Genomic DNA, 27,909 nt, shown 5'->3' on the forward strand with positions numbered 1-27,909 from the left:
CGAAATCCTGGCCATTCTCCCTGTGAGTGTTTAACGAATATCGCAAAGATAGTTCATTTTTTCGAGACAGCCAATCAGATGTCAGTCAACAGGGCAGCTCACTGCTCCTGCGCAAAGCTCTATAGACTTATAAGACTCTTCTGCAAGAAAACTACAACTTCCAGGATGCTATACGTGTCGCTGCGCGTTGAATCATGGGGCTTGTGAGACCAAAGCGCAGACTTAATTGACAACCTGAAGCCGCGGGCCATGCTGGGACTTGGAGTCCCTGTTTTCCTTTCGGCGTACTGGACACAGAAGACTTGGCTGGCCACTGCGTCATGTGTGGCGCCGGCGCAGAACGAGAAAGGGGCGGGAACGCCGAGAAACCAAAGCTGTCCGCTGAGCGAAGAGACAAACTTCAGCTGAAGGGTTGGTGTTTCCCGGCAGGTAATGGCGCCCCCTGAGGCCTAGAGGTCCAGCGCCTGCAACGAGCCACTGGCTGTCCTTCCGCTGTGTCCAACGAGAGTCCTGCTTACAGTGAACATGCTGGTGCCGCTAGCCAAGCTGTCCTGCCCGGGTGAGAGGGAATTTCGGGAGGGGAGTAAGTGGAGAAAGGTCGAGTAGTTAGGGAAGAACGGACAGGGTCACACCTGGGGACTGTAGGCGCCTCTCCACCACTAAGTCTCCTTTCGTCGGCTTTCTCAGGCTAAACTAGGACAAAGGTCACGCTGCCCGCGCCAGGTGGTGGACCCCAGGTTCTGACTGCTGTTGTCCGAATTGGAAGAATTGACAACTAGGTTAAAGGTCATGAGCGGGGGAAACTTATCAACACCGTCCCCCTGAGCACTCCTGAACTGAATCGGCCCAAATTCTGGTCCAGACCCTATCCCAAAACTCAGGTGTTACCTGTTGCATTGTTGGAAATAGATTAAATACCTGCACATGTGTTTCCCCTTCGTCTTGACCTGAGTTGCGTCTTTGTTGCCATCCTAGACTATTTTCAAGAATTTGAAGTCTTATCTGTCACATCATGATTAACATTCATAGTCTAAGTCACAAAATTATATCTAGAGCCAGGGATTTTTCTACATTGTCTTAACATTAACTCCAGGAGCTTATCGTGTTATGGGCGCTCCTAGAACCATCACGATGACTCGTGAAAATACCATATTACATCTCCTTTCACTTAAAAAAAAAAAAGAATGATGCATTCAGATGATGTGGATGGTGGTTAGTTTTGTTTTACTTAAAAACAAAAAATTTTATAAGAAGAATTTCACAACAGAATCTTGAATTCTCTTACAACTGACTTAATTTTGTTTGTCTTAGTTTATTAAGTTACTTTTCGGTTATGTAGTAAACAAGTATATATTGCAAATTCAAGGACATTCTTATGTGAATTTCATTAAAGTGGAATTTTGTCAAATTTGGCCATCATATATTAATTAAGTAGAATTTTGTTTAAAGTTCCTGTTTCTCCTGCATGTATTACAATACCTAATGTGTAGATCAATCTATCTGTCTCTCTCTATATATACATATATATGTATATATATATATATATACACACACATACAAACACACATATATTTTTCTGGAATATCAAAGTAGTCAGATGCTGTCTGTCCTACCACCTGATTTATTTGAAGTAATTCTTGAGCCAAGTGCTAACAAAATTCCACCAAAATTGCCGTTTCCAATTTCTTTGGATGCTTAAGCCATTGCCATGTTCATAGCCTAGTGTTGGTAATACTGGAAACAGAGAAGGGCCCAAATGTACTGTCAATTTGACTTTGATGGGGTGATATTGTGAGTTCAGTGGGCTTTTGACTTCACTTCTCTAGGAAAATTCAGCCAAGGTGCCTAAGTGCACACACATCTTTAAAGTAAAATATCAGATTTGTTTTCAGAAAAGGAGTAAAGGTCATGCCTTTTTTTTTTTACCCCCGATAACATAAGATGTTCAGTGTTTTTTCAAATGCTTATTTTCTATCTGTATATCTTTAGTTCTTTGGTGAGTTGTCAGTTCAACTCTTTTGCCCATTTTTTGAGTTGTTTTCTTTTTGAATTTTATGAGTTCTTTGGATATTTTGAATGCCAGCCCTTTATCAGCTATGTGTTTTGCAGATATTTTCTTCCACTCTATGAATTATCTTTTCTTTCCCTCATGTTCATCTTTTAAGGCTTCTGATTTATAACTCAGCTTGCATTTACACAGAGAATGACAGTTTAAAAAAAGCATTAACCTGCCCTGGCTGGTGTAGCTCAGTGGATTGTGTGTGGGCCTGTGAACCACAGGATTGTGGTTCGATTCCCAGTCAGGTCACATGCCTGGGTTGCAGGCCAACTTCCCAGCAGGGGACGCACCAGAGGCAACCATACATTGATGTTTCTCTCCCTCTCTCCTTACTTTCCCCTCTAAAGATAAATAAAATCTTTATTAAAAAAACATTAACCTATTTTGTAATATCACAAGTGAATTATAAATGAGTATGTTAATGACAAAGTATTACAAGGACCATCTGATAGTCAATCAACAAGTATTTACACCTATAAGTATAGGCTAGGACTGGGATTTACCATATTTTTGGACTATAAGTCACACCCCCCAATTTGGGAGGAAATGGGGGTGTGTCTGAATGGGGCCCGAATGTAGCTTACCTGGCACCTTGTGAGAGGTGTGACAGTGGAATGGGGTCACAGGTTATTAAATATTTTACCACACTTTTTGCTTCAAAAATTTCCTATTTTCCTCCTCTAAAACCTAGGTATGTCTTATGGTCCTAAAAATATGGTATCCCACAACAAGGAAAAGACAAATACTTAAGGACTATGCTATCTATTGATAGCATATAGACAACTAAGTAAGACATCTATATTTATATCATTTTTGATCGTATAGATGTTTTAAATTTTTAGTTAAATGATTTAATGATTTTTTGAAATTTTTACCATAACCTTTCTAAATCTAAGACTCTAGGTAAAATTATCAGTGGTTTCCTTATAATCTTTTGTATGGCACTCTAAATGTTCTTTTTTAATAAGTTTTATTGAGATACATTACATATCATACAGTTCACACCAGCTAAAGTGTACAATTGAATGGCTTTTAGTATATTCACAGAGTTGTGCAACCACTACCACAGTCTATTTTAGAACATTTTCATCACCCGGAATAGAAACTCTATACCCATTAGCAGTCCCCCCTCCAGTGCCACACAACAACTAGTCAACTTCCTGTCTCTGTCAATGACTCTGTTCTGGATATTTCATATGCATGGACTCGTATGATATGTGGGGTTTTTCTGGCTTCCCTCACTTAGCATAATGTTTCCAAAGTTCATCCATGTTGTAGCACTACTTAATTTCTTTTTATTGCAGAATGATATTCCATTGTATGGATATTTATCAGTTCAGTAATGGACATTTATTTATCAGTTCAGTCATGGACATTTGAGTTGTTTTCACTTTTTGACTATTATGAATAGTGCCACGGTCAACATTTGTATAAAGTTTTCGTGTAGACATATGTTTTTTATTTATTTTAGGTATATACTTAGGAGTGAGTCATATAGGAACTCTGTGTTTCACATTTTAAGGAACTGCCAGGCTGTTTCCAAAGTGGCTGACCATTTAACATTCCTACCAGCAGTATATGAGGTTTCCAATTTTTCCACATGCTCATTATCGTGTTATTATCTACCTTATCGAATATAACTACCCTAGTTATAAGGTGGTACCTTATTATTTTTACTTGTATTCCCTGATGGTTAATGATCTTGAACATCTTTTCATGTATTTATTGACTACTTATATATCTCCTTTGGAGCAATGTCTATTTAGAAGCTTTGTCTGATTTATTTTTTTTATTATTAGAAATTAGTGCTTTAGATATGCTAGATATAAGTCCTTTATCATATATATGATTAGCAAGTATTTTCTCCCATTTTATGGATTATCTTTTTACTTTCTTGGTGGTATCCTTTGAAGCACAAAAAGTTTTAGTTTTGATGAAGTACAGCTTATCTATTTTCTCCTTTTTTAATTCTGCTTTTGATGGCATAGCTAAGAAACCATTGTTCTAAGGTCGCAAAAATTTACAACCCTGTGGTTTTTTTTAATTTTATAGTTTTTAGCTCTTATATTTGGACCTTTGATCCTTTTTGAGTTAACTTTGTATCATAATCTTTATTTTTTTCATTTTTTCATTTGAAATAATTTTAGATTTGCAGGAGAGTTGAAAAGATAGCAGAGTTTCCATGTACCCTTTGCTCAGATTAACTTCTTATATAACTATAGTATAATTATCAAAACTAAGAAATTGACATTGATGCAATACTATTAACTAAACTACAGACTTTATTCAGATTTCCTTTTTCTGTTCCAGGATCCAGGCCAGGGCACCACATGGCTTTCAGTTGTCATATCTCCTCCTCAGTCTACGTCAGTGTGACAGTTTCTCTTCTCTTCTTGTCTCCCTTGGCCTTGACACTCTCCATATGGACTGGCCAGGCATTTTGTGGAATGACTTTCAGTCCGAGTTTGTTACGATTAGACAGAGGTTACAGATTTGGTGGAAGTGTACCACGGGGCCCAAGAGCCCTTCTCATGCAATCATACCAAGAGCGTGTGGCACCAGTATGGCTTATTGCTGGCAGTATTGAACTCGATCACTTGTTTAAAGTATCTGCCATATCTCTCCACTGTAAAGTTAATAGTCTTCTTTTCCCATGCTCTACTAGTTGGAAGTGAGTCACTAAATGTAGCCCACAAAAGCAGATAGAAGTCAGGAGAAGTCAAATAATTTGTCAATATATCAACATTATCTTTTATACCTTAACTTTCTCTGTTAAAATCATTGGCCAACTGGAATTTATTTTTGATATAAGGAAAGAGGTATGCTTTTTTTGAAATGACTTTCTACCTGTGTCTGTACCACTTAATGAGTAACCATCTCTTCTCCCTGATTTGAAATGATGTTTTTACCATACACCAAATCCTTATGTTATTCTGTTTCTAAACTCTTTATTCTGTTTCTTTGATTATTCTCTTCCTTGTCCCTTAACATTCTTTTAATTACTGTAGTTCCATATATAAGTTTTTATATCTTTCAGGGCTAGTCTCAAAGGAGGAGTTTTTGTCCCTTTTTTTTATGATGGATTATCAAGGAGAAGAATGCCAGAGAAGGGAGTCAGAAATTGGAGACACTGACGAGAGGAGGGTATCATCTGGAACAATGTCCCTAGGAAGATGGGAAGGATAAGCCCTCATATTCAAGTGGAAGGATTAATCTAAGAGAGGAGAAAAGTCATCTCTTGTATTATAACCTGAGAGAATGAGCACAGGATGGACACAAATACAGATTACATTAGAGGTTGTTGCCAACAAATTGAGAAAGTTCCCACCTAATTGCTTCTTTCTTTCTATGAGGTTTGATGTGCTAGGTTATCTGCTCCAGGTAGGAGAGGAAGGAGATGGAGTTGAAGGTTTAAAGATATCAGAAATTTAATGAACATTTAATGAACATTTCTTGCAGATCAATCTCTTCACACTTCTCATTATTTCTGTAAAATTTTATTTGTTAACTCAGATTTTATATATATACATATATATATATGTATATATATATAGAGAGAGAGAGATACAGATACAGATATATACATACATATGCTCTCAAAAAATATTGCCATATATAAGAGTCAACCTAATAAAAAGTGTTGATCATAAAACTCAGTTTGCCCATATTGTCCCTATTGCTCTCAAAAGTATCTAGTTTGAATTATAAATTATGTGGTCATCCTATTTAAAGATTAAGCGTGACATGAGTTAAACTGAATAAATTAGTTTATTAGGTACTTTTACAATATTGTAATTTGAAAACATTGCTTTATGAGAAGAAGGTAACTGAACAGTTCATCTAGGAATGAGTACAGTCTATTTCAGTTCACATCATAGCTAACAGCTCTACAGCGTAGGCCTAACTATTCACTGAATGTCTGCAGTTTTGATATGGTCAGACTATAAACAACTTTCCAAATATAAGGCATCCTGTGTAATACAATTTTAGGTCATGAAGGTATCTTCGAGATCATCTGAGATTCTTCACTTTGGATGGGGAAACAAATTAAGTCATTTGTTTAGGTCTTAGGGCTAATTAGTAGAAAACTAATGGGAAACCAGCTCTGATCCCCAATCCTTTTTTTTTTTAATTTTTGTTCAGTCAACTATGAGGAAAATGAATTTAAAAATAATAATAATCTGGACTTCCGCCAAGATGGAGGCATAGGTGGAAACACTGTGCCTTCTCCCACAACCAAGTTTGAATACAACAAAGGTTTGGAGAAACAAAGACACAGCCAAAGGACAGAAAATTGAATTATACGGAAGTCCGACTACATCTAACCATTCAACGGGGAAGGTAACAGGGGCGGAGCCAGCAGCAAGCAGGGTCGGGCAGGACAGGTCCCCCGACCTAGGTGCGCAGGCAGCCTGGAACCAGTCGGGGTGCGGGGCAGACTGACCTCAGTCGCACATTCCCGCACAGTGAGACGGACCACGCAGGCCCCAGGGGGCGAGGGCTGACCGCGATGGCACAATCGTGTGCAGTGGGACGAAACGGGTGGGCCCGGTGACGGCAGCAGCTGTGGCACCGGTGAGGGCCGCCGGGGCAGGTGGCAGAGGGGACGCCATAGTCCCTCTTTGATCCCGCCCCCACATACAGCGTTACAACCCAGCGACTTAGTTGCCCTGCTCTAGTGAACACCTTAGGGCTCCGATCCTGCTACGGAACAGGCATGAACAGCCCAAAAGATGGCGCAAGAAGAACTCAAAGTCCCAGAGCCTGTAACTCTCAGCGACTAACAGATTGCCAGCCTCTCAGAAGCACAATTCAAGACACTGTTTATCAGGATGCTAACAGAACTGGTTGATTATAGTCACAAATTAGAGGAACATATGAAGGCTAAACTAATTGAAATGAAGGGAGATGCACAGGAATCCAATAGCGATGGAAAGGAAACTGGGACTCAAATCAATGGAATGGACCAGAAGGAAGAACGAAACATCCAACCAGAAAGAAATGAAGAAATGAGAATTCAAAAAAATGAGAGGCTTAGGAACCTCCAGGACATCTTTAAACGTTCCAACATCTGGATTATAGGGGTACCAGAAGGGGGAAAGAAACAGCCACGAGTGGAAAACATTTTAACAAATAATAAAGGAGAACTTCCCCAGTCTGGCAAAGGAAATAGACTTCCAGGAAATCCAGGAAGCTCAGAGAGTGCCAAAGAAGTTGGACCCAAGAAGGAACACACCAAGGCACATTAGCCAAGACTAAAATGAAGGAGAGAATCCTAGAAGCAGAAAGAGATAAGGGGACAGTCACCTACAAAGGAGTACCCATCAGACTGTCAGCGGATTTCTCAAAAGAGACCTTACAGGCAAGAGGGGCTGGAAAGAAGTATTCCAAGTCATGAAATCCAAAGACCTACAGCCAAGATTGCTTTATCCAGCAAAACTTTCATTTAGAATGGAAGGACAGATAAAGTGCTTCTCAGATAAGGTCAAGTTCAAGGAGTTCATCATCACCAAGCCCTTATTATATGAAATGCTAAAGGGACTTATATAAGAAAAAGAAGATGAAAAATATCAACAGTGAAAGGACAGCAAACACACAGTTATTAACAACCACACCTAAAACAAAAGCAAACCAAGAGGACAGCTAGATCAGGAGTGGAACCATAGAAATGAAGAACACATGGAGGGTTAGCAACAGGGGAGTGGGAGGAGGAGAAGGAGGGAGAAGGTAAAGAAAATAGCATAGATGGTAGGTAGAAAATAGATAGGGGGAGGGCAAGAATAGTGGGGGAAATATAGAATATAAAGAACTTGAAACACGTGGTTATAAACTAAGGGGGGAGAATGGTGGGAGAGGGAGTGTGCAGGTGGAGGGGAATGAAGGGGGGAAATAGAACAACTCTAATGGTATAATCAATAAAATATATTTAAAATAGTAATAATAATAATAATAACAATAACCTACCTGGCTGGTGTAGCTCAGTGGATTGAGCATGTCCTGTGAAGCAACAGGCCGCTGGTTCGATTCCCAGTCAGGGCACATGCCTGGGTTGCAGGCCAGTTCCCACATTGATGTTTCTCTCCCACTCTTTCTCCTTGTCCCCTCTCTCTAAACAATAAAATAAAATATTTTTTAAAATACAATGAAAATAAAGTATAAAACTTTTTTTAAAAAGTAATCTTCATTTTTTGTGCAGCATATCAGTGCTTTCATGCTTTAAAAATTAGGAAACATTATCTACCTCTGCGTGCTAGAAGATGGGCTTCCACTTCTGCTGTACCTCGAATTACTACTCACTATACCATTTATCCCCGGGATAAGGACAAACGATGGGAAGGTAAGTAATAATTTGTGTAAAATTGTTGAGACTCTGTAGATACTCATTTTATAAAGGGAAAGTGATAGTATCTTTATAGGTAGTATCTGTATAAAGATAGTGATACTAATAGTAATATCTGTAAAGATACTATCATTTTCCAAAGGGAAATATTTTTCATAATAGTGTAAAATCATCTAATATAGATTTAAAATTCTATTATAATACATATTAGCATTTAGAAGAAGAAATATTTGCTGAATTTATAATACAATATTAAATCTCAAAGCCAAAAGTTGGTTTATGAAAGCTAAAATAAGACATGTGCTGGGGCAGAAGACAACATCCAGCTAATACAGTGCTGCATGTAGTGTAATTCTCGGTCAAAGCCGAGGGGCAATGTCTATAAATAATGTTCTGACACATAGTGGATATATAAGCCAGCCTGTGATTTTAACAGGTCATAGTCATCCCAGACTTTTATGTGGTTTTTTGGAAATTTTGTTTCTTCCTCCCAGGAGTGAACATGGAGAGGTTTGCAGAAGAAGCGGATGTAGTGATAGTTGGTGCGGGCCCTGCGGGGCTCTCTGCTGCTGTTCGGCTGAAGCAGTTGGCCGCTGAACGTGAAAAGGACATCCGTGTGTGTCTGGTGGAGAAGGCTGCTCAGATAGGAGCGCATACTCTCTCAGGGGCGTGCCTTGACCCCCGGGCTTTTGAAGAACTGTTCCCAGACTGGAAGGAGAAAGGAGTATGAAAAATTGGTTTTTTACAAAAAGTCTAATCTTACTGTTTCTTTATTTCCAAATTACTGGAATATGAGAACGTTTTTATGTAATTCTATCTTTTAAAGGATAATTACTGATTTTTTATTTATAAAGGGCAAAAACACTAAATCATATCAAATATAGGTATAATTTTAAGATATTAGCTTATATTTTTATATAACGCCTTCAATGTGTTGCTTTTATGTACTAGATTTATAAGAAGGCATTATCTTGAGAAGATCTTTGAATGTTTGTACCAAATGAAATACAGCATTTTGATTTTAAGGTTGTTTCCTAACTTTCTCCATAGGTGTTTATATCACTGTTCTTAATAAAGTGTTATCTAGATTTCAGGGACATTGCAATATCTGACCCCAAGGAGGATAATCTCATCTGATTTTCTAAAGCAGTAAATCGTGGTCACCCATGACCTAAGCAGAAAAGGCACTGGTATGATATGCAGAGAATTGTGTGCCAGTTTTACTGCACTCATAATTTGTGTGACCTTGGTTCAAATTGTACACTATATGTATTCAGTTTTTTCTCATGTAAGATGGGTTATAGTATAGCTATTCTGCCATTAAGGTTAGAATATTTAAAGTGTCTGTGAATATACTTTGTAAAGGTAAAACATTGTATAAATATTTCTGTATTCTTTTCATATGGAATAAGTCCCAAAAATTTTATCTCTGCTGTTCTTTTCAAGCTCCTTTAAACTTGAAATACTTGAATCATGCTTCATTAACTTTCTCCTTTTAATAGTAGGTTGTAATAGATATAATTAAATGATTATTGATATAATTAAATGATAATTACAGTGATTATTATCAATTCTAATAGAAAAATTTTTTACAGCAAAACCCTATATAGCTAGGCAGAAACAATTCATTACATATATGTTAACTGTCCTTATCCAAGAGAAAAATAAAACCTCTCTGCAACCTCTTTTCATCAAGCAGGAGGTTACAGCTTGGAGCATGCTCCTAAGCAAAACTCCCACCGACAGGGAGACAGGGACCCATCCGCCTTGATTCACTTTTCAAAGATGACTCCAGAGTCCCCAAAAAAGCATTCCTGGGATACAAAACTGGCTTATTTAGGTTTGAAAAAGATTACCATACATATCAAAGAGACAAAGAAAGGATTTATAGTCTAATTTTTCTAAAGAAAATGATGAAAAATTGAAGATTTACTTTTTGATATAGTTTTTTTAAATTATTTGTATTTACTTTTACAAATATGAACCTCCTTTTCTTTTCTTATTTTATTTCTAGGCTCCACTTAACACTCCTGTAACAGAAGATAGGTTTGGGATTTTAACAGAGAAATACAGAATTCCTGTGCCAATTCTTCCAGGTAAGATATGATATAGAATCATAGAATCATAGAATTCTACAGCAGGAAGGAGCTACGTTTCATCCGGTGAAATCCCTTCCCTTTACAGATGAGAAAGCTGAAGCCCAGATGTTTGTAGGACATACCTAGAGTTACACAGTTAGCTTATGGGAAAGCAGGACTAGAATCCAGTTCTCTAGTCTTCCGCTAGAAAAACTGAGATAGCCTTGTAAACCAACTTGGAACTTTTTTTCCCTCACCCAAGAATATGTTTATTGATTTTAGAACATGGCGAAGGGGGAGAGAAAAAGAGAAACATCAATCAGTTGCTTTCCATATGCACCCCAATGGGGGATCAAACCTGCAACGTTTTGGTGCATAGGACAATGCTCCAACCAACTGAGCCACCTGACCAGGACACAACTAGGAATTTTTTATATAATGCTGTAATGTTTTAAATTTAATAATCAGACCTCTAGAGCAAAATTATAGGACATAAATAGAAATTGTGACCATAAGAAAATGTGTATATTTATTCAGAAATTATACATTGGTCCTGGCTGGTGTGGCTCAGTGGATTGAGCACTGGCCTACAAACCAAAGGGTCACCAGTTTGATTCCCAGTCATGGCACATGTCTGGGTTGTGGGCCAGGTCCCTGGTGGGGTTTGAATGAGAGGCAACCACACACTGATGTTTCTCTCCCTCTCTCTTTCCCTTCCCCTCTGTCTAAAAATAAATAAATATATATATATTTTAAAAGAAATTATACATTGATTAGAATTTTTTAATTAAATATGTATGTTTTGAAGCATTTATGAGTTTTTAATTAAGTATTTATGTTATTTATGCTTTAAATTAAGTATGTTTGGGGGTTTTTTATCAATAAAAAGTCAGATATATAAATTAAGCATTTATTTGTAGGTCTTCCAATGAATAATCATGGCAATTACATTGTACGCTTGGGACATTTAGTAAGCTGGATGGGAGAGCAAGCAGAAGCCCTCGGTGTTGAAGTATACCCTGGTTATGCTGCTGCTGAGGTTTGTATAGTTTTGTTTAGTTTTAGGTATAGAAAGTAATCTGTTTTTCTTTTGAATATAAACCAAAAATGATATGAGGTAAAAAATAAATATTTTAGAAAAGCCACAGAATTTTAGAATTGCAAGATTAGGGGGAATCTTAAAAAGATCTGCATAACCCAGAATACTTAATTCCTTATATTGTACCCATGTCAAGTGATGGTCTGATGATTGAACCCCATTAGGGATGAAGAGATCTCTGTCTTTTCATTGGATAATGAATTGTTAGTAATGCTCTCTATGTTGATTAGAAAGTTACTTAGTATTTTATGTAGAGCAAATCTGTGCCCTCTTCCAACTGGAAAGAAACCTTTCATTTATAATTATGCCCTGCTCTCTTCTTCCTTACCTTTACTCTTATATTTTTTCTTTTTCAAGTTAAATATTCTCAATTCTTTCAGTCATTATGTTACATAGTTTGAGTTCCTTCAGTATTCTCACTGAATACATTTCCCTCCTCTGAATACATTTCCCTTTTAGCACCTGTAAGGAGGTGCCCAGAAGGAATACACTGCTTTAGGCCTAGTGTAGAGGAGGGCTATTATCCTCATTCAAGAAAATGTCCTTCTGTTAATTCACTCAAAATAACTCTTTTGGCAACCATAGCATACTGTTGATTTTCATTAAGTATTATTGGGGGAATTATTAAAAATAAAGTCTGCAAACTTAAAAAAATCACCTCTACAAATTATAAAAACAATTTTATTTTTTTATATTGTTAAGAATTTTTTTATATTTTTAAAAATATTTTAGGCCCTGGCTGGCGTAGCTCAGTGGATTGAGCACAAGCTGCGAACCAAAGTGTCGCCAGTTCGATTCCCAGTCAGGGCACATGCCTGGGTTGCAGGCCCCCAGTGGGGGCCACATAAGAGGCAACCACACATGGGTGTTTCTCTCTCTCTCTTTCTCCCTCCCTTCTCTCTCTAAAAGTAAATAAATAAAAATTTAAATATATATATATATTTTTTTTTTTATTGTTTATACTCTTATTTTGGTCCCAATTTTTCCCCCTTTGCCCCCCCTCACCCAGCCCACCCCCACTCCCATGGGTAATCCCCACACCATTGTCCATGTCCACAGGTAATGCATATGTGTTAACTTTGACTAATCCCTTCTCCTTCTTTCATTCAGTCCCCACCTCCCCGCTGCTCTCTTGCAGCTGTCAGTCTGTTCCATGTTTGTATGCCTCTGGTTCTGTTTTGCTCATTAGTTTATTTTGTTCATTAGATTACCACTTATAAGTGGGATCATATGGTATTTGTCTCTCACTGACTGCTTATTTCACTTAGCATAATTGTCAGTTTTATTCTTAAATAAGTATTAACCTAAGATTGCAGTGCATGTCACCAGCAGTCTGCTAGGGAGATTGCCAATACAGAAAGAAATCTCATCCTTTTATATCCTTTTATATAGATACAATCCGTTACATACATATTGTCTGTAACCAAAGGAAAAACTTCTTGGGACAGGCAGGAAGTTAAAACCTAGAGCCAAACACCTATTCCAGATTTCCACAGAGACAGGGAGACAGAACGCAGAACACCATCCTCTTTGATACTCACATTCAAACATGTCTCCTGGGCTCCCAAGAAACACATTTGTGAGATGCACATCCAGCGGAGATCTTATTTAGCTTTTAAAAAGATTCACATATATCTCAGACAGTTAAGTTTTCTAAAGGATTTGCTGAAAGAATCTTGGTTGGAAGAGAAATTCTTTTTATTTTGGTACCAGAGAAAATTCAAAATAACTTTATATCTGTTTTTACCCTTACAGTATGTAAGTCAAATAAAAACACAGGGTTGTGGCTATTGTTGCTCAGTTGGTTGCAGTGCTGTCCTGTAACCAAAAGAAAGTTGCAGGTTCCATCCTCAGGGCTCATACCTGGGTTGTTGGTTCAATCCCCAGTCCAGGCGCAGAAGGAAGGTAACGGATCGCCATGTCTCTCTCGCATCAATGTTTCCTTCTCTCCCTTCCTCCCTCTCAAAAAGCAATGAAAATATATCCTGGGATGAGAATTTAAAAATTTTTTAAAAGGCAAAACAAAAACCACTTGGGTTTCTGCATTATATTTGCTACTGATTTATTTTCCCAACCCATACATGTGCATTTGACATTTTGGGCCCAAATCTGGGCCTTTTTGTATTTCTCCTAGTTAAAATGTTCTTGGGATCAGTGTCAAAGCTACAAATAAGTGGTTTGTAAAATCAATGATTTTCACTTTTTGAGTACACACACACTTACTTATACTCGCTTGTACCTCCTCTTTTCCGCATTCCCTTAAAAATCATTATCAGTAGATTAATGGCGTCAGTTTTGGTATGCTCTGAGTCAGACTTCAGTTCTGGTTCATAGGTACATTCTGTTTGCAAAGTATCGGATAAAAGATTTATATCCTTTTCTTTCATATCCATTGCTGCCAATCCTTGTTGCACCTTTCCATCCCCTGCTTTCTGTTGTGTCATTGTAGCGTACATTTTGTACTTTCCTATCCAAAGAGCATTTTTCTCCAGAGAGGAAACAGAGTAACATTTCTCATCCTCAAAAGTATACTTTTGACCCATTTTTCCGCTTTCTTTCCCTTTTTCTTGCTTCAGAAATAAACTTTAATCACCTCTGGGCTATCTTCAACCTGTTTTGTTGTTAGGTTTTGACAGATCTTTTTTGGGAGGGTGGTCGTAGCTCATTTGGACAGAGGCTGTCATGACACTATTCTCCTTGCATCCACGCTGGTGGTCTCCATTTGTTATAGGCTTTGAATTCAGGTTCTGTGTGTATGTTTGTTGACACCTGAACAATTCATATCACTTTGGGCTTTATCTTACCGGTGTTTTAGTGACTCTCAAGTAGCATCCTCATTTTCTTCCTAATCGCAGTTGAAGCCTTTCTTTGATTTCCCACCATTTTATACTCTAAAGTGGGTAGCTCAGAAACATGTTTCCTTTTGCCTGAGCATTTTAAAGCCTGCATGTCTATAATCTAGAAAACTTGTTCATTTTCTAAAAAAATCTAAGGCTATTTATTAGATTAGGAAATAACCTTATTTTCAAGGTTATTATGAACCCTGAGGTGATAACAAAGTATTTTTATTTTAGATCCTTTTCCACGAAGACGGCAGCGTGAAGGGGATTGCCACTAATGACGTAGGGGTACAGAAGGATGGTGCGCCGAAGGTGCGTGTTTTAATAATCATGCGCCTCCCAAATGGACAGATTTAAAAAACCAATTTAAACTCAATAATTTAGTCTGCCTACAAACTGTGTATTAAGTGTACCTTAGAATATAATGATTAATTTGGAATTTTTCTCTCATTAGGAAAATACATGTATGTATATATATGACATGAATAATCACTATACATTAAAAAAACAGAAGTTACCAATTAACATATGAAAGATATTCAAATTCTCTAATAACCAAAGATACTAACTAAGGAGAGTTGGGGGGGAAAGGGGCCAGAAACTACAGAAAAGAAAAAAAAACACATTAATTAATTATAAATTAATTATAATGAAGTAATTCTCACTATTTAAACTGAAACTATTTAAGTCCAAGGATAGTCATCTGAGCAGTGCTTATAATAGTAAAACAGTGTAACAACTTGAATGTCCAGCTATTGAGAACTGATTGAGAAAATAGGGGAATCTATTCAAGCATTAAAAATGAATACTTTATTTGGTATATATTGCCTTAGGCAAATCACTTTATGGTGTAATATGAAAGCAATCATAAAAGTTTGCCGGTTTAAGCCTATTTTGTATGAATGACTCATACACACGTATAATACTTGAAAATACATGAATAGAGAAATAATCAGGAAAGACATATTCTGTGAGACTTTTCTGATTATTCTGTATCTCTTTATTCAGTAACTATTGAGTTCCTGTCATATGCCAGACACAAGTGCAAAATACAGAGGTTAGAAGAGAGAAATAAGACTTTAACTGTAGCTTTTTTTCCGCCCTGGAAAAAACATTTCAGTTTTACTATATACATTCAGCTGTAGAGAACAAGTAAAATAAACAAGTAGCTGAAGAATATATTTAGTATGATCCTGTTTGTGTTAGAAGATATAAGTAGGCTCTGGTTTTTATTCATGGAAATTTTCTGACCTGAAAATTTTACAACAAAGCCATTAATAGTGTTTTTTGCTTTAAATGATTAGACTGGAAAATCAAACAGTGGAGAAATGGCCTTTCATTTTTCTCTTTATGTTTATTTATTTAGACTATGTAGATAATCTTTTTTAGCATAAGCATGCTTTCTTGACTGTTTTAATTCTTACAAACTTAATCATTCAATCGAGTACTTTTGAAGTAAAAATAAAAATATAACAAAGACACAAGATATATTATTAAATTTAAATTAGATTTCACTGATAACAGTACTGTTTTATTTCTAATATATTTTCATTGTCTTTTCTACATCTGAATTACAGTGCAATTCAAAACTGACCAGAATGTGAATATTTTTTAAATTGTCAAATGTTGCAGTTTAACATTTTTATTTTTTTTAGACAACATTTGAGAGAGGACTAGAACTACATGCCAAAGTTACAATTTTTGCAGAGGGTTGCCATGGACATCTAGCCAAACAATTGTACAAGAAGTTTGATTTGCGGGCCAGTTGTGATCCCCAAACCTACGGAATTGGACTGAAGGAGGTATCCTGGTTTGTTTTTGTAAATTGAATGTTGAAAGGTAGAGCTTTAAACTAATTTGTATTCTAATGTAATTATAGTGTTGATTTAATTTTATAGTTATACTTTCCATTGACTTGAGATGTTCATTATGAGTAAAAATATTTGAGATATTTTTCAAAGGGCTAGAAAATATATACTAACCAAAATTTATTAGTATCTAAATTATATCTACATGTTATAATTGGTTGATCAGATATTTCTGAAAGAAGTCTTCAACTTGAAAATATTTGTAACATTAATTTTTTTCATATGCTGGTTGTAGAATGACCACATCATACAAGAATTTTTTATTCAAAATTGTAATGTGAAGATAATTTAGTTTATGAAACATATACTCAGTTATGATATATTGACATAAAACCTAAAATTTAGATAGGTTAAGTGTTACATTTTTCTCAATTTATTTAATCTCTACATACTTTTTTCAAACTTTAGGCTTATTAGAATGTAAAAGTTTCATTATATCCTTTTGTTTAATTTTATTTTTAGAGTAACTCAATTTTATATATAACTAGACTCAATGTATTATGAATAAGGGCTTATTGTTTTGGTAGATTGCACATAATATTTGATTTTTAGACAGTATTTAAGATTTTTTTTTGTTTAGACAACATTTAAGATTGTTTTTAAACAATGAAATTGTTTGAAATTTAAAACTTACCCTTGTAGCCCTGGCTGGTGTAGCTCAGTGGATTGAGCGCAGGCCTGCAAACCACACGACCGCAGTTTGATTCCCAGTCAGGACACATGCCTGGGTTGCAGGCCAGTTCCCAGCAGGGGACTCACAAGAAGCAACCATACATTGATATTTCTCTCCTTCTCTCCTTCCCTTCCCCTCTAAAGATAAATAAATTAAAAATCTTTATAAAAAAACTTACCCTTGTAAAAATAGGATAAATAATTTGCTTCAGTTGAGGAGGGGGCTATGCAGGAAAGAGTGAAGTATTTTATTGGAGAATAACCAAGTGCACTTTAAGGTCCTAGATCTTAAGTGTACAGTTCAGTTTTATGGGGCAAACCACCCCCATGTAACCCCCACCCAGATCAAGACGTGGAGTATTACCAACACCCCAGAAGTTTCCCTCATCTCTTCTGTGGTGTTTCCTATAATTGTGTGAAGCTCTTATTGATTTAAACATCTAAGTAATGTCTTAAAGTATTCACAACATTTCTGACCTTTTTCTTTACACTCTGATTCATCAGCCTGCAATTTGGTATAACATTCTTCGATATTTGAATACCTTTTTGTGTTTCTTTTGTATAATTTTTCATTTGTAATTTTCATAAATAAGACATAAACTTAGCAAGTTTTACACATCGTAGTGACATAAAAAATTTAAATAATACTCTAGGACTTTTGTTTTTAAGCTATGGATTATTGATGAAAAGAAGTGGAAACCTGGGCGAGTAGATCACTCTGTTGGCTGGCCCCTGGACAGACACACTTACGGAGGCTCTTTCCTCTATCATTTGAATGAAGGGGAGCCCCTAGTAGCTCTCGGTTTTGTGGTAAGTTATATGCCCATTGTGGAAACTTCTGCTGTTAGAGTCACTAGATCATCAGTTTTATGAAACAAGGGGTTGGAATATGGAGGAGGTAAAATTCTTGTTACTGACAGCTTACATTTTAATTTTCTCAATGGACAGAGTGTTTATAATCATTGTAGACTTTTGTCTACTTAAACACACATAGCTTTAGTAATAGTAGCCACTACATGCGAGGCACTGTGCTAGATATTTCACTGAGAACTCTTAAGTTTTGTAAAAATTCTGTGAATTCAGTATATAGCCTTATCTTACTGATGGGAAAACTGAAGTCCAAACAAGTTGAACAACCTTCCCAAGCACACCCATTAAATGACAGAGGCAGTTTCACACATGAACCTGCCTGACTTCAAAGGTCATTTCCACGGTGGCATGCTACCACCAAAAATTCAATCAGCACTGGTTTTGAACCTGTAACTTTTGGGCCACTTATATCTTTGTAGTAAATTACATTTTGAACATCACAGAAATGGAAAAAATATGAATTTCTGCACCTTAGAATTGCTGGCAGCTTTATTGTTTAATGTCATTATTCAACCTACATATTAACCACTGTTAAATTTATGTGTTTTGGGTGTTTTTTGAAATCCAGACAAGTGTTTAGCATATAACCTTTGTGTAATTATTCTAGTGACTTAATCTTTTCAAAGCAAAAAAACCTTGGTTATTAAGTTCAGCACTATGCTAATACCTAATATTTCTTGTCCTTTCTTCTAAGTGTGATTACATCCTGTTTCTTCATTTTTGCCTCAGTAGAACTGAGGCATATCGCTTGTTTATTTGTAAAGTTAGTATAGATAAATGAATAATAAATAATTATAACTCCTTTTGTAAAAACACAATGTGAAAGACACTTAACTACAAATATTTTTCAAATGGGGACTTTGGTATATAGAGCTCAGAGATTTATTAATATGTTCCAAATTTTAAAAGTTTTTCTGATTGTAAACACAAGGTATCCTTTTGTTTACCCTTTCTTTTTGAAACAGATTTTATTTAGTTAATTGAATTGGGTTACTAGATATATTTCTCTAACTACTATGAATATAAGAAACTTAATATACATGTTTTCTGATAAAAATTTCTCAGAGTTAAGCTTGATATAATTTGAAATAAAAATGTCTAATTGCATAAATATATCAAATTTAAATGTAAAAATTTTAAGGTTGGTCTGGACTATCAAAACCCATACCTGAGTCCATTCAGAGAGTTCCAGAGGTGGAAACACCACCCCAGCGTTCAGCCCACGTTGGAAGGTGGAAAAAGGATCGCATATGGAGCCAGAGCTCTCAATGAAGGTGGCTTTCAGGTAACTCCCCCAACTTTTGTATTTCTTATTTATGTAATATAAATTTAACATTGAAAATATATTACAAATTTAAATAAAGAATAGCAAATCATCTCATAGGAAAAAATTTAGGTAAGTAAGTAGGCAAAGCACTTAGTGTTTTTAAGACTGTCACACTGTAGTTAAATAAATTACATAATGAAATTAGTTTTAAAAATACATTGATTTCTAGAGATAAATTCACAGCTTTTTGTTTGTTTGTTTGTTTGTTTGTTTGTTATTAACCAGAAAGTTAAAGCTATGTGACCCAAAATCTTTCCCTTTATTCCTTAGCTTCCAGGAAACTCAAAGGCAAATTTAGTTTTCAGCAAAGGTAATTAATTCATCCCAACTATGTAGTAACATCCATGACTTTTAGGTGAGCTCTGTTAAGCTTTTACTCTTACTTGTACGATTTTAATATATGTTCAAAGTAAATCTTATCAAATACAGTTAATGTATTAAACATAAACTAATTGAACAATGAAATAAGACCTAGATAGTTACCTATAATAAAAGCTGTTAGTACTGTTATAAAAATAGTATTAGATGGGTAAGACAATCTTTTTAAAAATGTGCTCTAAACTCATACCAAATGATTTGGAGCAAGTTACTTAACTTCTCTGGCCTTAAGGGACCATCTGTAAAGATAATCCCTTCTGTCTCTAATATTCTAGGGACCTAGAACTATTTTAGAAATTGAGCATCTTTAAAAAAATTGTTGTAAAAATAACAAGTAATAGAAAATTGGGTGGGATAGTTGACTTTGTTTCTAGTGTAATAATTTGTTAGCAACAAACATTGATTAAATTGCATAACTGTGTTAAAGCCCATTAAACTTTTGAATGATGTCCATAATACCTAGTATCAGTCTAATTCTATTCTTTTTAATTTATAGCATAAAAGTTTTGGTATATTCAGTGGTGCATACAGATTCTCATTTAAAAACATCTGCCTGATGTGCTTCAACATCTCAGATGGTTTTCAGATTAGCAAGAAGAGATGAACACAGATGCCCACCTTTTATACTTAAATTTTCTGATTTCATTAGTCAATTCAGAAACATACTTTCAGTAAGATTTGAAGATCTGTAAGAAGCAATAATTTGGAACATTCACTTTTATTTTTTTGAGCTAACATATATTACATGGGTTTTTATTTCTTTTTGTCAGTCTATACCCAGAATTTACTTTTTCCTGGTAGGTTTCTTAATTATTTGTAGTCCCAGTTTAATGACTAGCCCAGTGCCAGTAACGCTGCCCACACAGGTTAGGACGATCCTCCCAGAACTGAAAAACACACATTTTCATTGCGTGGTGAAATTTTTATCCTAAGGACTTAAGCACCAGATTGGAAGAACTTGCACTAACAGTCCACATCCTGTCTTCTGCTTCGTGAATCAAACAGCGTTAGCATGGCCACAGCCTTTTTTTGAGAAAAGCATCATCATTATCCATGTTCCTAACCATGATCTGTTTTCAGCTGGTGGCATTCCAAGAAGTCTTTACCCGTACTGCCTACTCGGTGATCCTGACGTCATGCTTTTTTATCTAGGCAGTTCTGATCTTGCTTGAGGGAGGTCTGAGAACCAAAGTCATAAATATATCCCCTACGTGTATTGTGAAAGGACTGGGGCCCCGAGCCTCCTTTCATCAGCGTTCTTCTGCCCCATTTTGCTTTTCACCACCTCTCCCGCACAGTTATTATTTCCTTATTGAAAGAAGTTGTGGCCACAGATGTCTTCTTGCAGCCGAGGGCAGTAGTTTCCCTGTTAATCCCCTTTCCTCTGAGTCACTTTCAACACCATCAGCCAAACTTCTACCTACCACTTTTTCAACAAAGACCACAGCTTTAGGAAGCCCTTGAAGAAGAAAAAATGCAGGAAAAATGAGCAACTCTGCAGTGGCTCTCTTCTTTCCTTCACAAACCATAGATTAGAGTACATTTTCCCTTGCAAACCACCTCTGATGTAGCTGCCCTATTGTGGGGTATATATAGGCTTTTGTTGGCTAACACAAAAAATCACCAGCCTTTAATGTTTTTTTATCAGAAATGTATATTGAGGCCCAAACAACTGTCTTAAAATTTATTTTGGAAATTCAGCTTATTCTCATGTTAATTAAAATGTTATTTAAAGTAATAGCTAATTGTAGTGATGCCATGATTAGAACCTGAGTTTTCTATCCCTGGATATCAAAGTAAAATAAAAAGCGTATATAGATGTAAGATAATATCCTTTATATTATCATGCTTTACACAGAATGTATGTAAAAGCAAATCACAATTTAGAATAATAGTTATTTAGGTTTAGAGAATATATTTTGCTATGACATGGTAAGTATACATATAAACATTTTATTTAAATATGTTGATGCTCTGGTAGGTTCATGATGGGAAGGAAGAAGGAAAGTTCTTAATACAAAAATAGTAATAGTTCTAATCCTCATTCATAGAGGAGGGGGAAAACTGCCCTTGCTCTGATTTTTTTCTTCAGTATATTCACTTTCCTGTATTTTTTTTAAATGTTTCCCTCCATCATTTGAAGACTTATTTAAGAGGCTACTATAATTTGGAATGGTCAGTTTTGCATGTTTAATTTGACTAACAGTACACTGTACATGTTTCTTCCCTCAGTCTATACCAAAACTCACCTTTCCTGGTGGTTTACTAATTGGTTGTAGCCCTGGTTTTATGAACGTTCCCAAGATTAAAGGTACCCACACAGCAATGAAAAGCGGAGCTTTGGCAGCAGAATCTATTTTTAATCAACTAACTAATGAAAATCTACAATCAAAGACAATAGGTAAGAACTTTCTACTTAGAGTATAGAAAATTGTTGGGTTTTTCACTGAGACGTTAAAAAGAAGTTACTTAAACATACAGTCAGTATATAGCTAGAACATGAAAATACATACAGTTAAAAATCTTGAGGTTTTTTAAAAATATGTTTTATTGATTATGCTATTACAGTTGTCCCAATTTTTCCTCCCCACCCCACCCAGACCTCTCCGTTCCTTCTGGCTATCCCCTCCACCCTATTTAGTCATGCTCATGGGTCATGCGTGTAAGTTATTTGACTACTCCGTTTCCTATACTGTTCTTAACAGCCCCCTGTCTATTTCATACCTACCAATTTGTCCTTCTTAATCCCTGCACCTTTTCCCCCATTCTCTCCCTTCCCCCTCCCAGATGATAATCCTCCAGATGATCTCCATACCTGATACTGTTCCTGTTCCGCTGGTGTGCTTTAGTTTGTTTTTCAGATTCAATTGTTTTTCAGATTCAGTTGTTTTTCAGATTCAATTGTGAATTTATTAATATTTTAGTGTTCATAGTTTTGATCTTCATTTTCTTAAATAAGTTCCTTAAAATTTCATATAGTAATGGGTTGGTGATGATGAACTCCTTTAGCTTTACCTGGTCTGGGAAGCACTTTATCTGTACTTTGATTCTAATGGATAGCTTTTCTGGATAGAGTAATCTAAGTTGTAGGTCCTTGCTTTTTTCATCACTTTGAATACTTCTTGCCAGTCCCTCCTTGTCTGCAAAGTTTCTTTTGAGAAATCAGCTGAAAGTTTTATGGGAATTCCTTTGTAGGTAACTAACTGTTTTTCTCTTGCTGCTTTTTAAGATTCTCTGTTTATCTTTAATCTTTGGCATTTTAATTATGATGTGTCTTGGTGTGGTCCTCTTTGTGTCCATCTTCTTTGGGACTCTCTGTGCTTCCTGGACTTGTATGTCTATTTCCTTCACCAGTTGGGGAAGTTTTCTTTCATTATTTTCTCGAATAAGTTTTTAATTTCTTGCTTTCTCTTCTCCTTCTGTTACTTCTGGTTTTGAATGTTAGTGTGTTGGAAGTTGTCCCAGAGGCTCCTTAGCCTATTTTCATTTGGGGGGATTCTTTTTTCTTCTTGCTCTTCTGATCGAATGGTTTTTTCTTCCTTATGTTCCAAATCATTGATTTGATTCTCAGCTTCATCCACTTCACTATTGGTTCCCTGTAAATTTTTCTTTATTTCACTTAGTGTTACCTTCATTTCTGCCTGGGTCTTTTTTATGCTGTTTAAGTACCAGTGCATTCCTTGAGCATCCAAATAATCAGTGTTTTGAATTCTGCATCTGATAGATTGCTTATCTCCATTTTGTTTAGTTATTTTTCTGCAGTTGTAGTCTTTCATTTGGTAGCCTCCCTTTGTTTGCATCTATGTATTAGGTAGCTCTGTTTTGAGTCCCTGTCTTAGTAGCATGGCCTATCGTAAAGAAAGTGCACCAGTAAGCTGGATGGCGCAGAGCCTTAGGTAATCACCAGGGCAGGGAAACTGTGCTCCAGGCTGATAGAGTCTCTGTTCTGTGGCTCTGTGTGTGGGAGGGCTCAGAAAGGGGACTGTGGCCACTGTCTGGCCTCTGGAGTTTTGTCTGGGAGGATGCTGTCCCCCAACACTTGCCCTGGTGCCAGAAATTTCAGTTTCTCCCTGTATGCCATTGGTATTCTTCCAGCTGCCCCCGTGATGGAGCCTAGAGGGAGTATGTCTGGGTAAGTCCTAAGTCCATGGCAGGCCCTTTAAAAGGAGATGCCCGAGAATCCAGCCATTTCTTCCATCGCTCTACCCTCCACTGGTTTTTACAGCCAGAAATTATGGGGACTTATCTTCCTGGCACTGGAACCCTGGGCTAGGTGTCTGGTGTGGGGCTGGGATCCCTTGCTCCTGAGGTATCCCTCCTGATTTTTATCCAACACACATGGCTGTGGGAATGCCCATTCTGCATCTCCATCCCTCCTGCCCATTTGGATGAATGTGACTTCTCTAATTCCTTTGTTGTCAGACTTCATACAGCTCAGTTTTCTGGCGATTCTGGGTGATAATTGTTTTGTAGTTTAGTTGTAATTTTTGCTGTGGTTGTGCAATGAGGTAAGCTCTGTTTACCTATGCCTCCATCTTGACCAGAAGTCTTGAGATGTTATTAATGTATATTTCAATTAATGTTAAAAGATATGTATACCATATTTCCCTTTACACAAAGCATTAATATGTGTGCAGTGCAAAGAAAATGACCTACTCTCATAATTAGTCAGATTTTTACAGCAATGTGTGAAATACTACCAGTGGTGCCCCACCTACTTAGAAGTGATTTCGGGTTGGACTTACTGCATTACATTACATACATGTAATGTACACACTAAGTTATCTCACAAATACTGAAGGGTCGTATCTGGAAGCAGAAGAGCTGTGGAAACCGCAGAATCCAGCAACACCATTTCCTGGCAGGCCTGGCCAGCACAGGCGTGTATGAATATGACCTTTCTGCTGTAGTGGACAGGAACAGCTAGCACTAGGCCTCAGTAAACCCTTCATCTAACCAGACCCTCTAATGATTCTCCACTTTTCTCAGAGGAATAGCCAAAGTTCCCGCACCCCTCTGACTCCGTCTCTGTTGACTCGCATTTGAGGCCCACAGGTGTCCTTGCTCGTGGCCGACTCCCTCACTCCCTTCACCTCTGCTCAGCCACCACTCTTAGTGCATCCAACTGATTTACAACACACACGAAATACTCCTCCCACCCCCCACACACATCTATTTTTCTGTAATTTTTTCCACTTTTGACACACTGTAACTTATCAACTTTGTCTTCTGCTCATTGGATGGAAAACTCCGAGAGGAGGTACCCAGAGTAACCAATGTTACCTCATAGGAGTTTCCAATGTATTCAGGCCTTCGGGGATCTTTGTAGTAGGGGCCTAGGGCCTGGGGGAGAAAGGAGACGAGGCAGAACAGAAAAGGCAAGGTGGAGTGAGATGGTCGAGTAGTGGAATGCTTTTTCTAATTTTCCTGCCCAGTATCTTTCTCTTTTGGAGCACCTTATCGTGTACACATAGTACCACACATGGGAAGTACTAGAGCAAGTCCATCACCGAAGACGAGATTAGGGATTAACCTAGGAGTTGGGTGAAGGAAAGGGGAGCCAGAACAGTAAATAGTGACTGGAAAGAGTATAGTCAGTATGTAGTTCACAAGTTATTAAAAACAGTTTTGTCCCATTAAATGTTGACTGCAGGCACCAAGTTTTAGATATTGTTATAATTTCCGAGGGCTGCTACAACAAAGCAGCACAGACTGGGAGACTTAAAACATAAATATGAGTTCTGCAGGCAAGCAGTTTGAAATTAAGGTATTGGCAGGACCATACTCAGTAAGTCTCTGGATGAAACTTGTTGCTTCTCCCCAGCTTCTGAAAGCCATAGACATTCCTTGGTTTGTGGCAGCATGAGCTCCAATCACTGCCTCTACCTTCACCTGTCTTCTGTGTGTCTGTGTCCCATAAGGACACCAGTCATTGGATTAAGGACCCATTCTACTCCAGTATGACCTCATCTTAACTATCACATCTTCAACAACACTATTCTGACCCATTCTTAAATACTGGGGATTAGGACTACAGAATATCTTTTTAGGGGGACACAGTTCAACCCATAATATGTTGATTAATATGTTTCATTGATCAATTTTTTTTTACTTTTATAGGTAGCATACCTTTTTTGTTCTTTTATGGGTAGCATAAATTTTTATGCTTTTTCTGGTTCACTAAATTTTGAAACTTAATTTCCCATGTGACTACTATAAGAAATCAAATGCCTGTTTGTTAACAAAATATTTGTAAAGTTATCTTTTTGGAAGATGCCAACATTTACATATGAAACATTCTTCATGTGGTCTTGTATGATGACCTGTTTCGTAAGATTCACTCATGAGGTATTTCAATAGCAAAATACCTTGATAAAGTATTTTATACTCCTCGAGGCTACTTCACATTTAGTATTTCATGTTTTTAATGAAAGGACTCCATGTGCCTGAGTATGAAGACAGTTTGAAGAAATCATGGGTGTGGAAAGAGCTATATAGTGTTCGAAACATAAGGCCCTCCTGCCATGGAATCCTGGGTGTGTATGGAGGCATGATTTACACTGGCATCTTCTACTGGATACTTAGGGGAATGGAGCCATGGACTCTAAAGCATAAAGGTAATTCCAGCATACTTGGGAATACGAATGTTGTAATTATTAAAGACTCATGAATGGGATGCATTAAGTAGTGAATTTTTTAATGTTTTAAACTTGCTTTATTAATGACAAATTCATTATCTTTAAGACAACAGCAATCATTATTATAAAAGTAAAGTTGTTTCCTTGGTATGTTTTCAAGTTTTTATTGTTTTAAGTACTTTGAAATTATTGTTATATTTTTATTTAAAATCTTCCACAAAACTTTTGCAGGTTCTGACTCTGATCAGCTCAAGCCAGCCAAGGACTGCATGCCTATTGAATACCCAAAACCTGACGGGCAGATTAGTTTTGATCTTCTGTCATCTGTGGCTCTGAGTGGCACTAATCATGAACATGACCAGCCAGCACACTTAACCTTAAAGGATGACAGTATACCTGTAAATAGAAATTTGGCAATATATGATGGACCCGAGCAGCGATTCTGCCCTGCAGGTCAGTGCTATGATTTCCCTTCAGTCCTAAAATACAAGTATTTGCTTTTAACATATGAGAAATACAATCCCATATCTTAGGAAATACGGTTTTATGGCTCTTACTCTACTAGTGTTAATAATAGGGATTGTTTGTGAAGCCTAATAGATACTTCTCAAAAAGAGCCCTTCCATGTCTACCCCTGGACCAAAGTAAGGATCATGAACACCAGGTACCATCATTTGCCACGGCCAATCATTCCAAACACCACAGTATGTGTGTACAGGTGCTTAAATACTGGTGATAGCCATGTTTAAGGAAGTGGCCCAAAGAAAGTGGCCCAAACTTCAAATTCATCATGAATACTCTCTTAGTGTTGAGTTTTCAACAAGAATTATAAAACAGTAAATAGTATTTAGATGTGTAAAAATTTAGTACACTGTGGAGAAGTACTAGGAAAGTCTTACGGGCAACGACTTTGACTGTCCTTTGACTTTAATCATTTGTCATTATTACCAGATGAGGGTAAGGACTGGATCTACTTTGTCTTTTCAGCTATAGCATCATATAGAACATTTTATTTACACACACACACATAAAATTGGAACTCAAAAGCAACCAAGACCATTATAATAATGCTCTATGGATAAACATTTAAAAAACCTTCACGGTTTCTGTAGCTACTATTTTTTGGACTTCAATTTCTATTTTTGAATTTCAAAAATTAAAAAAGGTACTTCACAATATTGTTTATCTCTTCACAGGAGTTTATGAGTTTGTACCTTTGGAACAAAGCGATGGATTCCGGTTACAGATAAATGCTCAGAACTGTGTGCACTGTAAAACGTGTGATATTAAAGACCCAAGTCAGAACATTAACTGGGTGGTACCCGAAGGTGGTGGTGGACCTGCTTACAATGGAATGTAAACTGCAACTGATTTCGTTTGCAGGCAAGTCTGATAGCCACTTTCTCTAAAGTGTATGGTAAGCTAACTTTCAAATGTTGAGACGTTAACAAGTGTCAAAATATCTCACAGCATATTATTGGTCACCATGTTCATGAAGTATCAGAGAAATAAGAATTTTATACTATAGCTAAAAATTGGCCCCTAAAAAATTATCAGTATTTATCTTAAATAAAACTTCCTAAGTGACGTACCATCTACTTAACTCTTCTTCAATGATTCAGTACCAACAGCGGAATAAACTGTTGACCTTTCTAACATACATTTGGACTCATCAAATCCAACTCTTCAAATATAGAAATAAATGCATATTGTAGACCAGAGGTTGGCATCCAGCCCACC

General features: G+C 36.7%; 1 protein-coding gene across 1 annotated transcript; it reads left to right on the plus strand.

Annotated features, from left to right (window-relative positions):
- The first annotated feature begins 301 nt into the window (after window positions 1-301).
- ETFDH (electron transfer flavoprotein dehydrogenase) lies at window positions 302-27,864 on the plus strand. Its single transcript, XM_037058291.1, has 13 exons — window positions 302-559; window positions 8,256-8,396; window positions 8,894-9,123; window positions 10,414-10,495; window positions 11,398-11,516; window positions 14,651-14,728; window positions 16,072-16,218; window positions 17,626-17,766; window positions 18,968-19,111; window positions 21,764-21,932; window positions 25,966-26,148; window positions 26,401-26,622; window positions 27,366-27,864. Exons 1-13 carry the CDS (start codon window positions 526-528, stop codon window positions 27,527-27,529), a joined length of 1,854 nt encoding a protein of 617 aa, XP_036914186.1. The 5' UTR covers window positions 302-525; the 3' UTR covers window positions 27,530-27,864.
- The last annotated feature ends 45 nt before the right edge of the window (window positions 27,865-27,909 follow it).

This window comes from Sturnira hondurensis, unplaced genomic scaffold (assembly GCF_014824575.4).
Source record: "Sturnira hondurensis isolate 20B ecotype Veracruz unplaced genomic scaffold, ASM1482457v3 Scaffold0010128, whole genome shotgun sequence".
NCBI lineage: Eukaryota > Metazoa > Chordata > Mammalia > Chiroptera > Phyllostomidae > Sturnira > Sturnira hondurensis.